Source organism: Podarcis cretensis (assembly GCF_951804945.1).
Source record: "Podarcis cretensis genome assembly, chromosome: 18".
NCBI lineage: Eukaryota > Metazoa > Chordata > Lepidosauria > Squamata > Lacertidae > Podarcis > Podarcis cretensis.
In genome coordinates, this window is record NC_137188.1 from 14,427,411 (window position 1) to 14,442,531 (window position 15,121).

The 15,121-nt window shown below is 48.6% G+C and overlaps 2 protein-coding genes across 2 annotated transcripts in view; both read right to left on the minus strand.

Moving 5' to 3' along the window:
* LOC307206982 (3',5'-cyclic-AMP phosphodiesterase 4C-like) overlaps nt 1-6,061 on the minus strand; it is a 51,997-nt gene extending 45,936 nt beyond the window's left edge. The window contains exon 1 of the mRNA XM_079960549.1: nt 6,001-6,061. Within this exon, the coding sequence (XP_079816675.1) occupies nt 6,001-6,042 (42 nt within the window). The 5' untranslated portion in view covers nt 6,043-6,061. The remainder of the gene's footprint in view (nt 1-6,000) is intronic.
* Nucleotides 6,062-9,774: 3,713 nt separating this feature from the next.
* Nucleotides 9,775-14,639, minus strand: CIST1 (colon, intestine and stomach enriched 1). Its single transcript, XM_079961014.1, has 4 exons — nt 14,231-14,639; nt 12,082-12,420; nt 10,115-10,272; nt 9,775-9,930 (listed from the first exon to the last, which is right to left on the minus strand). The coding sequence occupies exons 1-4, from the start codon at nt 14,271-14,273 to the stop codon at nt 9,883-9,885; spliced, it is 588 nt and encodes a 195-aa protein (XP_079817140.1). The 5' UTR covers nt 14,274-14,639; the 3' UTR covers nt 9,775-9,882.
* Nucleotides 14,640-15,121: the final 482 nt, after the last annotated feature.

The window sequence follows — 15,121 nt, forward strand, 5'->3', positions numbered from 1 at the left end:
TTCCCTTCTCCCAGATGGGCTCCTGAGAGCCAGTGGGGTGTAGCGGTTAAGACGGTGGACTCGTAATCTGGGGAACCGGGTTCGAGTCTCCGCTCCTCCGCATGCAGCTGCTGGGTGACCTTGGACTAGTCACCCTTCTCTGAAGTCTCTCAGCCCCACTCAACTCACAGGGAAAGGAGAATCTGAGCCGCTTGGAGACTCCTGAAGGGGAGTGATAAAGTGGGATATCAAATCCAAACTCTTCTTCTTCTATTCTTCTCCTTTCCCGGGGGGACGAGCCCCACCTGCCCCTCACTTCACCCCACGGCACAGGCAGAAATTGCCTTCTTGACCACTGGACACCCCCCCTCCTGCTATCTCCTGCTTGGATTACTGCAGTGGCCAGATTGCATGAAGTGAAGAGCCGCGGGTTGTTGACCTTTTTTAAGGATTTGAGCTTTTTTTCAGGGTTGGAGTTGCTGAGCTTCTTTTAGGATTGAAGCTGTTAAGTTTTTTTTAGGATTTTGCCCCAGGAAATAAACTGCCACAGGAGACGGATTAAACCGACGGGCAGGCCGGATCAGGCCCCCGAAACGGACTTTGAACATGCCTGGGCCACTGCCATGCACTCTCCATGGGGCTGCCTTGGAAGAAACTGCAACTAATCCAGAATGTGGCAGCCAGACTGGGGACTAGGAGCGGCCGCCAAGACCATATACCGGTAACACCGGTCCTGAAAAACCTCCATTGGCTCCCAGGACGTTTCCGAGCACAATTCTAAGTGTTGGTGCTGACCTTGAAAGCCCTAAATGGCCCAGTAGACCTGAAGGAGCATCTCCACCCCGGGAAGTGAGGTCTTCACATGCAAGGGAAACCCCTAACTCCCCGAGGGTCTGAGCCCCCTCGGCTCCCCTCTCCTGCTTCAGCCGGCCAGTCAAAGCCGTTCCTGGGATTGGGGCCACTCTCGCCTGGTGGAAAGATTTGCACGAGGGTTTTTGCAGCCTGGAGACCCTTCCCCTCTGGCTGCTAAATTCAACTGAGCCACTTATCCTACCGGGAATTCTTCCAACAGGACTAAAAGCAGAGCCATAATTCCTTCCCCTTGTTATAAGAATTTAAGGTCTCCGATATATAAATTTGGTGTTCATAAATTTACAAGGCAAACACATACAGAACTATATAAGCGCCATGTCTGAAACAGTACAGGAAGACAGTCCTGAATCCATTTTGACTCTCCCAAACTGACCAAATGTTTCTCTGCAAGGAGGGAGGGAAGGAAAAAACCTCCCCATTGTCTCTTTGCTCACAAATCCTGCCTTCAGGGCACATTTAAGATAAGAATAAGAAACATTTGAGGTCAATTGGGGAGAGACAAAATGGTTTCAGGACTTTTTTCCTGTACTGTTTCAGACATGCGACTTGTATATTTATTTATGTATGTGTTTGCCTGGTACATTTACAGAGGTACCTCGGGTTACAAACACTTCGGGTTACAGACTCTGCTAACCCAGAAATAGTGCTTCAGGTTAAGAACTTTACCTCAGGATGAAAACAGAAATTGTGTGCCAGTGGCAGCGGGAGACTCCATTAGCTAAAGTGGTACCTCAGGTTAAGAACGGTTTCAGGTTAAGAACGGACCTCCGGAACGAATTAAGTTCTTAACCCAAGGTACCACTGTATTTTATATCTCAGACCTTACAATTCTCCTAATAAGAGGAATTAGGCCAGGAATTGGCTGGGAGGCTGAGGCGGAAAGAGGAGAAGGAGAAGGTGGCAAGAGTCCGTCTCCTTGGGTCTCCTCCTTCCAGTCCGGAGGGGAGAGATTCTTCTAGAAAGAGAAGCCTCCCAAAGCGGAGATCTCTTGGCTCCCTCAGGAGGAACTGACAGAAAGAGCCAAAGGATTGAGTGCCAAACAACGGAGTCAACCTTGAAGGGAAAGAACATTGTCAGCTGAAGTCTCCAAAGTTTTATCCCCCCGTGTCATAGACTTCCTTCTCAAAGAAAACCGTTCTTGTTCTTTTGAACAAATCCTGCCTGAGACTCCTAATTGTTAAGTTTTACCTCACACAAGTCCCTACAAGGTAGTAATCTGAGGTAGTTTGAGGGAATTGGTGGAAGTGGGCGCTCTGTTTTGAAGTGAGAGGCCGTTGCATATTCATTGGGGGCAGCGCCGTGATACGAAGGGAAAACCCACACAGAAACGGAGCCAGAGACACAGAACAGCCAGTTTCATAAAGTACTAGATTTATTTGATTAAAAGGAGGAAAATTTCCTGTCAGAAAATGACCAGCAAGCGCCAAGCCAAAGAGACTCGGGATGACCCAGTGCAGAGCTGCTGCATCTGAGGAAAATCCTCACCCTGAATGAGAGATGAGGAGACTAAGATTGGAAGTGGCTAAAGTTGAAGCAGAGAAAGAAAAACATCAAGTTGAGCAGAAGTTGTGTTCTGTGAGGCAGGCGCTCCATTTTGAAGTGAGACAACGGGCCCAATGGCGCCAAGGGGAAAAGGGCCGTCGCAATATTCCCAAGCCTTTGCAACTTGACCCATCTCTTCTAATGCTGCTCTCTCCTTTGGAAACTGAGCAAAAGTTTTCTTCGTCTTAGTAATAACACTATCTATGTTCCTTTTTTCTTTTGGACATCCTTGAGGAAAATCAAACGTTGGAACCGAGCAGGGGAGGGAGAAGCGGTTTTGGCTTCTCTGGGCCACAGACTCCCCAAAACCGGCCGGTCTGGGCAGCCAGGCAGCCATTGTGGAAGGGAGGAAGGTGGGAAACTCCAGAATCGGAATTGAGAACTGCTGCCATTTTGCTGAGGCAAAAAGCAGAGAAAGGGAGGGAAAAGGCCAGGCGGGAAAGTTCTGCAACCTGCACCAAAAACGAAAGAGAACAAACTCTTTTTGTGCCGGCTGAGCGATGCTGCAACTCAGGTGATGCTCAAGGACTACTTAAAAAGCATAACTAATGTTATGAGAATTAGAAGGTCTAAGGTATTATTAACATTCATTGGTGGCAGCGCCATGATACGAAGGGAAAGCCCTCACAGAAACGGACCCAGAGACACAGAACAGCCAGTTTCATAAAGTACTGGAGTTATTTGATTAAAAGGAGGAAAATTTCCTGTCAGAAAATGACCAGCAAGCGCCAAGCCAAAGAGACTCGGGATGACCCAGTGCAGAGCTGCTGCATCTGAGGAAAATCCTCACCCTGAATGAGAGATCAGGAGACTAAGATTGGAAGTGGCTAAAGTTGAAGCAGAGAAAATGATACAACAAAGAAACAAATAAAACAAACAAACATAAATCATAACCTTATTAAAAATTACACTTATTAACATTGTTAAGTGATTTCCTCGCTTCCCCTTGGTTGAATTTCAATGCGTATCCTTTTAACGGTTTTCCAAACCATAGTTCTTATAAAATTTAACTTGAACATTAACATCCTTGAATCTTTTCATTTTGAAATTTGAACGAAGTTAAAACCCTCACAGAAACGTACCCAGAGACACAGAACAACCAGTTTCATAAAGTACTGGAGTTATTTGATTAAAAGGAGAAAAATTTCCTGTCAGAAAATGACCAGCAAGCTGCAACTCAGGTGATGCTCAAGGACTGCTTAAGAAGCATAACTAAAGTTATGAGAATTATAAGGTCTAAGGCATAAAATAAATGTTCATAAACGTACCAGGCAGACACATACATAAGTATATAAACCACATGTTTGAAACTGTACAGGAGAGCAATCCTGAAGCCCTTTGGACTCTTTCGGGGACCTCAACTATTCCTCTGCAGTTTGGATGGAAAGGGGAAAAAACTCCCCCCTTGTCTCCCTGCTCCCCAATCCTGCCTGAAGGGGAAGAGGGGGAGCCTGAGACCTGGACTCAGAAATTAAGAATTGATCATCACAAAAGGAGGGCCAGGCTCTCCAGGTAAATCCAGCAACAGGTATCCTGGCAGACAGGATTTCTGCTGTAGACCTGCCTCCCTCTGGGATGTATGGATGATGTTTTTTGGGGGGAGTCATGGGCTACAGCAGACATGTCCAAAGTCCATTTCAGGGGCCTAATCCGGCCCACCGGTCGATTAAATGCGGCCCCCGTGGCAGTATGTGTCCTGGGGTAAAATCCCCCCAAAAAGCTCAGCATTGCAAAAAAAAAAAGCTCAACAACTTCAATGCTAAAAAAAGCTCAACAGCATAACAGCCCTGGGGTTAAATCCTAAAGAAAGCTCAACAACTGTGGGGTAGAATTGCAAAAAGAACTCAAGAACTTCAATCCTAAAAAAAGCTTTGCTTGGCCCTGACGCATGTTCACTCCGTCAAATCTGGCCCTCTTTGGAAAACGTTTGTGCACCCCTGGGCTACAAGGGGGGCAATTTCAGGAGTCTATTTAAGAGCTTGCACCCCATTGTTCTGGGTTCCTCCTCCCTCCTGCGTGTGGGGAGTGGGGACCCTGTTGCAACAGTTCAAGAAAGATCAGGCTTGCAAACTGCTTGGCTTCTCAATATTCTCTGCTTGGCCTCTGTTATTCTCTCCTACCAATGGAGAACCTACATAAGGACTCTAGATGGGCTCTTGGGTCCCCCAGAAGGGAAGAAGGGCAGATTTTATTGACAAGACCCTCTTGCAAAGAAGAGGGGAGAGCATGGAAGGTGCTTTGGGATTTGAGCAAGATTGGAAGGGGTCCCAAACTTTGGATGTGGACTTATTAACCTAAGGTTACCAGATGCCCCCGTTTCCCGGGGACAGTCTCCGGATTTACAAATCAGTCCCCTGACAAAATCCATCTCTTTAGTAGGAAGTTCAAAAGTGCCGCCGGAATTATTGAAAAAAAATATGGTAACCTGATATTAACTGCAACCTCACCCCAAATACTGGCTGTTGCCCTCCTGACTGGGCACTCACCAACCTGCACCCACAGACACATTATTATTATTATTATTATTATTATTATTATTATTATTATTACTAATAATAATAATAATAATAATAATAATAATAATAATAATAATTTATTATTTATACCCCGCCCATCTGGCTGAGTTTCCCCAGCCACTCTGGGCGGCTCCCAATCAGTGTTAAAAACAATACAGCATTACATATTAAAAACTTCCCTGAACAGGGCTGCCTTAAGATGTCTTCTGAATGACAGGTAATTCTTTATCTCTTTGACATCTGATGGGAGGGCGTTCCACAGGTTGGGCGCCACTACCGAGAAGGCCCTCTGTCTGGTTCCCTGTAGCCTCACTTCTCGCAGTGAGGGAACCGCCAGAAGGCCCTCGGCGCTGGATCTCAGTGTCCGGGCTGAACGATGGGGGTGGAGATGCTCCTTCAGGTATACAGGACCGAGGCCGTTTAGGGCTTTAAAGGTCAGCACCAACACTTTGAATCGTGCTCGGAAACGTACTGGGAGCCAGTGCAGATCTCTCAGAACCGGTGTTATGTGGTCCCAGTGGCCACTCCCAGTCACCAGTCTAGCTGCCGCATTCTGGATTAATTGCAGTTTCCGGGTCACCTTCAAAGGTAGCCCCACGTAGAGCGCGTTGCAGTAGTCCAAGCGTGAGATAACCAGAGCATGCACCACTCTGGCGAGACAGTCCGCGGGAAGGTAGGGTCTCAGCCTGCGTACCAGATGGAGCTGGTGGACAGCTGCCCTGGACACAGAGTTAACCTGCGCCTCCATGGACAGCTGTGAGTCCAAAATGACTCCCAGGCTGCGCACCTGGTCCTTCAGGGGCACAGTTACCCCATTCAGGACCAGGGAATCCTCCACACCTGCCCGCCTCCTGTCCCCCAAAAACAGTACTTCTGTCTTGTCAGGATTCAACCTCAATCTGTTAGCCGCCATCCAACCTCCAACCGCCTACAACTACTACTACTACTACTACTATTTTATACCCCGCCCATCTGGCTGGGTTTCCCCAGCCACTCTGGGCGGCTTCCAACAAAACACTAAAATACAATAACCTATTAAACATTAAAAGCTTCCCTAAACAGGGATCTCCCGCGCATTATTTTTCCTTACCTCCATACTCAGAAAGGACACCGTCGTCCGGCTTCGGCGCATGGTGGCAAAACCTTGGAGTGAGCCGGTTCCGGCAAAGAGGGGGAAAGAAAATGAGAAAATCTATCTTCAGGGTTGATCCAGAAAGCTCACAACTTAAGTTTTCAATCAGAGCTGGGTTAAAAGCACTGACCGCCGAACTTTGTTTTCAATCATAATGCCTGTATCGACTATCTGTCTAGAATGAAAATTTCCTGATTGTGGCCAAGTTGTTCTGACACTCGAGATCATTTAGGCGCTGACAAATTAGACTGTTTGCTTTACTAAAACCCAAAGTGAGCAGATGTCATGCTGATAAACCACAAGAGTGAAGTTTTTGATGGGCCATTTTAGACCAGGCGCTCTTGTGACCTTGCAGCACTAGGGATATTAGACCGGGGGGATGTGAGTTTAGGCAAAGCCAAATGTCCTACGCCGGATCTGTAATTCTACAGAGGGAAGATTAGCCTCTAGGCACAATAATGCGTTTGGGACCCAGGGCGGGACAGAGAAAATTGGCCTTAAGAATATTATTATTATTATTATTATTACCCTGCCCATCTGGATATAAATTTGATTGGACAGCTTCCATAGCTCCAAGGTGAGCCTGTTGAAATCTGAGCCCCATTTAATAACTGTGCTAGAGGTTTAGCTTGGAACACTTTCAGGACTGATGGAATACCATGTTTGCCACCTTTTTTTTTTTTAACAGATGACAAATGAAGATTTAATTGTCATTATTACCAGCATAGCCTTCAATGAATACAAAGTAAAGCATTAATATGTACAGAGGGATAAGATGCCCCAAACTTCTTGCTGGGTGTCCCCACCCTGAACTTTTTAGGCTGGTTACAGAGCTTGTTTGCCACCTTTTGTGTGCTTTAAATATCTGATGCCCAGAGTCGAAAACACCCCCTCTCTCTTAACAGATTCGGGCATTTCTTGGACTTACAGTTTGGAGGCCGCTCTCGCTTCTTTTGCTTCTCGAACTCGGACTCCTCACCTTGCAGGAAACTTCAACACAAAGGCTCTCCCTCCTTTGCTCGGTGGAGAGGATTGAAAAGGAAGCAAAACAATCCAAGCAGAGGCTGGCTCCCTTTTTCTGAAACGGGGAGGAGCACCCATGGCATGTAGGCACCTTGGAGCACCCTTCCCCACCCCCTGCCCCCACCCCACTCCTCCCCAGGGAGCCCTGGCAAGCGTCCCAGCCTGGCAGGAGAAGCGGCGGAAGGCCATGACAGGTTCAACTGGAAGAACTGAAATGGGGAGGACTCCGGGGTTTGTGCCACTGCCATCCTCATCGTCAACATCACACTAGGATAGGATTGTAGATTTGGGTGGGACCTCCAAGGGGCATCTAGTCCAACCCCCTCTTTCTGCCCCACGTGAGGCTGTGACCCACAACCCAGAGATCAAGAGCCTCGTGCTCTACCCACTGAGCCATCCAGCCACTGCTCTTGGCCCCCCTAAGCCTTTCCCAGCAAAAAGGGAGCCCATCACCCAAGGTCTCTGGCCTCACCCCCACTCCCTGCCAATTGCGTTCCAAGACCATTTTTAAAAAATAAAAGAAATAAATGATTAATTTGGTGCGTTGGGAAATTAACCCGGAGCCTTGTGACTCCGGTTACAAATTTGCCAAGTCTTGGCGGTCAGAGGGGGCAGGCTTCCCTGGGTTTAACACCCCACAAGGGATCCAACATGTTATTTCTTATTCCTTCTGAATTCTTAGAGGTCAGGTTTATCACCGTGGCACTCTGCGCGTGCTCCTAGGCGACAGAGGGGCTCCACTGGTTGTTTTAATACTGTAAGCCACCCTGTGACCCTCAAGCGAAGGGTGAGGCATTGATTTAATAAGCAATAATAATGCTAATAATTGCAGCTAGCAGCCATCGATAGCCCTCCCTGAATTTGCCCAAAGCCATCCCTGCCTCCTGCAGCCGGGAGTTCCGCAGTTTGTGTTATTTTTGTTTTTATTTTCTCTATTCGGTATGTTATGTGAATTACCCCGAGACATTTGGGTATTGGGCGGTAAAGAAAGAAAGAAAGAAAGAAAGAAAGAAAGAAAGAAAGAAAGAAAGAAAGCTTTCCTTTTGTCTGCTAACCCTCTGAGCATATTCTCTGTTGATGGGCAACCCTCTCCAGTTTTGAAAGCAGCCTCGCTGCTGCCAAAACCAGCTGGGCAAAACCAGTCTCCTCTTCGGAGGAACACCCAAAACACACCCTTTGGCCTGGTGCCATTTATCTTGTCCAGGTTTATTTATTTTTTGTTCCGCAGGGTTTAGAAGGCGCCAGGAAACTCAGATTTCTGCCTCTGCGAGGCTGGTGGAAAGACACTGTCAGCCACAGGCTGGGGAAACCCAGGCAGAGGGACGGGATAAAAATAATAAAATTATTGTTATTATTGTTATTAGTGCTTTTTATCTTAAAAAAATGTTTAGGAGTGCTCTCATTTTAACTCAAGAAAATCACCATTTTATAGTTCAAATCGGGGGAAATAAATACAGTAAATGCACAAAAGTACAAAGATTCACAAAAATTTTAGGGCTATGCGTGCATACCCCTGCATCTCCCCCCCCCCAGATAGAAGCACTGATTATTATTATTATTATTATTATTATTATTATTATTATTATTATGCCAGTTGAGCTCCTCCTGCCAAGGAGACCTGCAGGCTGAGCAATTAGGGTGACTAATTAACTCTCAGGCCTCGTTACTTATTAGCCCAACTCTGCGGAGGTGTGCAGAGGAGGGGGAGTAGGGCTGGATTTATACTCATTTAAAAATCACAGGAAAACATGGCTCAAGCTCTAGCTTAGGGCCCCACTCTCTTGGGGGCCCCAAAAAATTTAAAGGGGAAAAAACCTGGATGTACATTTCCAGAATATAAGATAGAAAACCAATAAAACAAAACCTACATCCAGCAACCGTGTTTGATGTAAGTCATGGGCCCCATCTGCTTGCCTGCTCCCTAAAATATCCCTGGTTTGCTCCTTTCTATATATAGGGTGCCTACATTCTGCATGTGCAAATAGCTTTAGATGCCTATTAGGTCCATAAACGACCCTATAGCATATATTCAACCCAAAAAACAGCAACAATTTGTTGTTGACAAAGGACAGCTGGACATATAAAGGGCCCCATTACCTTCAGGAGCTGAGGGCCTCATCAAACCTCAATCCGGCCCTGACTGTGTCCATTTCTGACTGTGTCCACTTTATACTCATTTAAAAAAGTTACAGGAAAACACAGATTATGGCTCAACAGCGCCATCTGGTGTCAAATGTCTATAACACAGTCCTAACGATATAATTGAATGTAGCCAAGTCCCAAGATTATCCAGTCTGGAAGCCAAGCCTGATGAGGAACCGTTGAAGGAGCTGGGTATGTTTAGCCTGGGAAAGAGGAGAGCGAGGAGAGCCATCTTCAAATCTCTCAAGGGCCATCACATGGAAGAGGGAACATGCTTGTTTTCTCCTGCTTCCGGAGGGCAGGACTCAAACCCGTGGCTTCAAGTTGCATGAGAGGAGATTCCAACTCAACACCATGGGATGGAAAGTGGTGGACTCTCCTTCCTTGAGGGTTTTGAAGCAGAGGTCGGATGGCCATCTGTCAGGGATGCTTGAGCTGAGATTCCTGCATTGTAGGGGGGTCAGACTGAATGACCGCTGGGGTGTCCCTTCTACGATTCTATGGCTATATGATTCTGTGCTCTGAACACATACAGATTAACCGGCATCCAAGAAAGTCACGGGGACGAATTTGGAAACTTTTATTGTTATTATTATTGCACATGCTAAGTGACAGCAGGATGTGGCCCTCCTTTGGGCAGGCCCTCGGGGGGAGTGGGGTGGAAGGGGAGCCAGGCTACTTGGGAGGGAAATGGGCAAACGGAGAACCTTCTGTGACTTTGCCCTGCAGGGAAGAAAGAGAGAAAACAGAGAGGGGAATGAAAGCTGCAATGAGATTCTGTTGAGATGCCAAAGGTTTTCAACCTTTCCAGCCCAGGAGGGAAGCGTAGTTTTAACCACAGCTCCAGAACTAGGGGGGACTTTCCCTCCCCACACAGCCACCCCCCAAATCCCAGGCGTCTACCCACCATGGGGACCTCGTCCAGCTTCTGGAAGGCCGGCTCCCTCCCCTTGTGACATTTCACCAGGACCACGACAGCACCAATGAGCAGGATGATCACGAAGATGCAGATGATGGCCACCAGGCCGGGCTTCTGGGAAATGGGCGCATCCTCGCCGGGTTCAGCTGTCGGGGAGACACACAAGGCTTTGAAGCTCAAGAGCGTTTGCCCTGGAAACAAGCTTTTCGCAGTCCGAGGGCCACATCTTAACCTCAGGGTCGTGGGTTTGAGCCCTACGTTGGGCAAAAGATTTCTGCATTGCAGCAGGTTGGAATGGATGACCCTTGAGGTCCCTCCAATTCAGAAATCATCAGTAAGAAAATCCAACAGGAGAGGAGAATTGTGGGGCAACAGTGCCACCTGGTGGTCACCGGTGTTGAAGCAATATTCTTCAACAACAACCTCGTCGGGCTGGTCATATTTTGCGGATACCTGATGATTGTCTTCCAAAGCAGCTACTCTATTAGAACTTAAAAATGGAATGAGTAATGCTGGTGGTCAGCAAAAGAGGTTCAAAGGCTGCCTCTAGGCAAAATTTGAAAAATGTAGTATAAACACTGACAGCTGGGAAAGACTGGCCTGCGAGCGCTCCAGTTGGAGAACAGCCTTGACCAAAGGTGTCCTGGGCTTTGAAGACACTCGAACTCAGGACGCAAGGGAGAAACGTGCTAAGAGGAAGGCACGCTTTGCAAACCCTCACCAGGATCAACTCCCACCCAGAAACCCCAGTGTGGAAGGACATGTGGATCCAGAACTGGCCTCCAGTGTCACTTACAGACTCACTGTTAAGACCGTGTTTATAGAAAACAATCTTACTCGGCTGCCAGGGATCACCAAGGAAGACCTGCAATCAGTTCCTGTCCCCCGCATCGCTTCCTGCTCCTTTTCCTGTGCTCTTCCCAGCCATACAGAGCAGGCAGGAATTCAGCCGGTGCAGCCCTGTCATCGCTTCACCTCTGTGCTGGAAGGAAAGTTGTACCTTGTCGAATTTCTGCACCCTTCACATAATCTACAGCAACTGGTGGCTCAAATTCACTCAGGTCCTGCTTGTGGGGCTTCTTTGAGGGGGGTCATTGTGAGGAGTCACTGGATTAGATGGGACCCCCTTGGGCCTGATCCAGCTGCAGTCAGACTCTTTGAATCTTCTCACCCTGTGTCCGTTCCAGGTTTTATTTTGTATTCAGAGTAGGAGTTTTGTTTTTTCTCCAAATACAAGGTGCGACTCTAAACACGCACGCCTTTTTTTAGGTGCCTTTAATACTCTGCTTGGAAGGCAGGATAAAAAGTGACCACCAAGACCACATAACACTGGTCCTGAAAGACCTACATTGGCTCCCAGGACATTTCCCAGCACAATTCACTCCTGTATCACTGAAGGAGCATCTCCACCCCGGACACCGGGGTCCCTCTCCCAAGGGCCTTCTGGTGGTTCCCTCAATGCAAGAAGTGAGGTTACAGGGAACCAGGCAGAGGGCCTTCTTGGTAGTGGTGCCCACCCTGTGGAACGCCCTTCCACCAGATGTCAAGGAAATAAACAACTGTCTGACTATTAGAAGACATCAGGGAAGTTTCTAATGTCTGAAGTTTTATTGTGCTTTTAATATTCTGTTGGGATCTGCTAAAGTGGCTGGGGAAACCCAGTCAGATGGGTGGGGTATAACTATATTATTATTATTATTAGTGCAAGCCATCGTGAACGCTCCTCATTCCAAAACCCCTTCTTCGGAAGATACAGAAGCTGTCTACAGGAAGATCCTAACAGAATCAGAGAACTGCGGAAGGGACCCTGAGGGTCATCCAGTCCAACCCCTTGCAATCCGATCCCCTACAAAACATGATTATTAGCCCCCCAATCCCGGACAGGCAAAATATCGCTGCTCGAGACGGCACAGGACGCTGCCCGGATCCAGAGGGCATCCTCACCTGCCTCTCACCTGTGGTGGAGTTGTGGCTGGTGGATCCAGCCTCTCGGCTGGTGAGCAGTGGCTCCCTGGAGCTGGCCAGGGGGGTTGTGAGTGGGGTGGCAGTTGTCGCGTTGTCCCCCTCCCTGGTGGTGCTTTCAGTGGGCCTGGGAGAAGGCGAGGAGCCCAGGTGAGTCGTGTGGTTGGCAGAGACGGTCTCTTCTGTGGGTGCTTCTGATGCCGTGGGGCTGATCTCTCTGTGGGGTGCATAGGTTTCCTCCGCCCCGGTACTGGGTGTCCTTAGGTGTTCAGAGGTGGCCAGGGGACTTGCTGCTGAAGAGCTGTGAGCGGTCTGTGTGGTGGCTGAGACAACTGCAACAGGACGGGAGGGGAAGTCAGAAAGGAGCAAACCTCCACAGCTCAAGGAATCATCATCATCGCTTTTAATTTGTATACCATCTTTCTATCTTACTATACCCAAGGCAGTTTGCAAGCTGAAGAAACAAAGAATGGACGTCTTATAACCATCAAATGCAATACAAAAACGTGAGAATAAAACATAGCTTTAAAATAAGCAACCTGCATCAAATAAAGTAAAATTCAGCAGTCATTGGAATAGTGTAAGAATAACAACATTGGCGTATACAAATTAAACAGAAATCCACGCTTCACAATTACAATGAATAATTTCTAAACTACAATCAATAAAACCACGGCAAGCCACAGTGCATAAAATAATACGATACAAATTGAGAAGCAGAGACCGGAGGGTGAATCGTCGAAGTGTACCGTTGGGAGCCCAAAGGGTCATCCAGCAGAGCCCCCTGAAGTGCTAAAGGTGGCCCGATGGAACCTCCCTGGCCCAAGCTAGTCTACCTCTGCTTTTCTGAAGGCTCAGTGGTAGAGCATCTCACCTACCGCTGAGCCTTCAGACAAAAGCTCCCATTGTTCAATCCCCAGGGGGATCTCCGGGTAGGCTGGGGGGAGACTCCTGCCTGGGACTCCTGGGCCTCTGTCAGTCTGTGCAGACGGTATGGGACTAGGTGGACCAATGGCCAGACAGCTTTCCTACGCTATTCAAGGCAGAGCAGCTGGCCTTGAATGCAAAAGGTCTGAGGTACATTCCCTTAAGCCTTTTTCATTCAGAATCATGAGGACTAGAATCTTGCTTTATTTTTTTCAAAGAAGAGAAACAGCTGGACACTCCAACCCAGCCTAAATCTGGCCCTGGGTAGAGTGCCTCCCAAACTGGGGGTTCTCTTATGTTAGAGAGGCAGGCAGCGTGGCAGTGATACGCCTTGAGTACAGTAAGACAGAAAGAAAGGGAAATGAAAATACTGTTCCTGGCACAGTGCCGGTGTGGCTCTGACGCCCATGAAGGTGGAACGGGTGCAAATATTGGCCGAGGCTCTCGAGGGCCGCCTGCTACAACTGACCTCGCCTTTCCCTACCAGCCAAGCAGAGGGCTGTTCCTCCACCTGCGCGGCACAAATAATCGACACACCTGGCAGAATCAGATTGTGGCGCTGCCCCACCTTCGTGGGCACAGTCTGTTTGGTTACTTCCCCACATCCTGCTTCTCTGCCAGAGGGACGGGGCAAAGACGGGTGGCGAGGCCGGGAGTTGTGTTTCAGACCGCAACAGGGCTGGGCAGCTGTTCTCCGTTGTGGGTCCCCAAATGTCACAAACCAGTTGGACGCAAAGGAAAGGGGTGGGGGGAACCAGCTGGGGAACCCCCAAGGGCAGAGCTGGATTTACGTAAATTGTCGCTGTTTGTTTGTGTTGAATATATGCTAGATGGTCATTGATGGACCTCAGAGGTATCTCAAGCCATTTGCACATCTTGCCCTGCAACCAGTCCATGCAGAATGTTGGCACCCTATATATAGAAAGGAGCAAAGCAGGGATATTTGAGGGAGCTGGCGAGCAGGCGGGGCCCATGACTCACATCCTTGGAGCCGACACAACACAAAACACGGTTGCTGGATGTAGGTTTTATTTCATTTGTTTCTTATCTTATATTTCAGAAATGGACATCCAGTTTTGTTCCCCTTTAAAAAACGTTGGGGCTCCCAAGAGAGTGGGGCCCTAAGCTGGAGCTTGTTGAGCTGAGACGTGAATCTGGCACTGCCCATGCTGCGCCAGGTCCCAGTCCTTCTGCAGCCCCCCACCAGCCCCCTACCTTGAGCTGAGACCACCAGCAGCAAAAGGACCCACACGGCCATGGCAGCCGAACCCGGTTCTCCTGGAGGGGGAAAGCAGGGACAGCAGCTGCTTGAAGGAGTCTCCTCCCGCCTGCGAACAGGACCCAGGCACCTGTCTTGCCACCTCTCCAAGGAGGCGGGCACCTGGGCAGTGGCCAAATCCCCGCTTGTGATGCTTGGCACCTGGAAAGAAGGAGCGTGGCCTGACAGCTCCCCCTTCTGGACAGGTGAGGGAACGCAAGCTCAGAACTCACTCACCCCCCCCCCCTTCTGGGCCTCACCCAGAATAAAAATTGGCTCACAGCCATGCTGAATTTTTAAATATAATGTATTGGCCCGAATATAAGCCACGTCCGAATATAAGCCGCACCTTTAAAATTCAGGGGAGGGGGGAGGAAAAAAGGCAATACTTGAATATTTGTGTGTGTGTGTGTCATTGAATCTTCCTGCCCCTCTTGCTCTCCTGCCCCACCCTTGGAGAACTGCTGCAATATGCCATCACCTGGCTTGTGAAGAATCATCACAGAATTGTAGGATTGGAAGGGGCCCGAGGGTCATCTAGTCCAACCCCAGGAATCTTTCGCCCAAGTGGGGCTCCGACCTCAAGCAAAGTCAGAAGCTACGGACCAGCCATGTTACGGTGGAAAGGCGCCAGGTGGCGCCATCCCTACGGCAGCCATTTCCCTTCCAACGAAAACAACTTTTTAACTCCTGATTTGCTGCTTTTCTTCCCGTTGCTGCCTTTTAAAGGTGTCTGTGCTGCTTTTCGTTCGCGGGCTCACGAAGGCCGCATTAAAGCATTTTAATCTGCAGGCAGACGAGGCCTGCCACACTCCTGAAACCCTGGAGAGCATCTCTCAGCCGGTGTA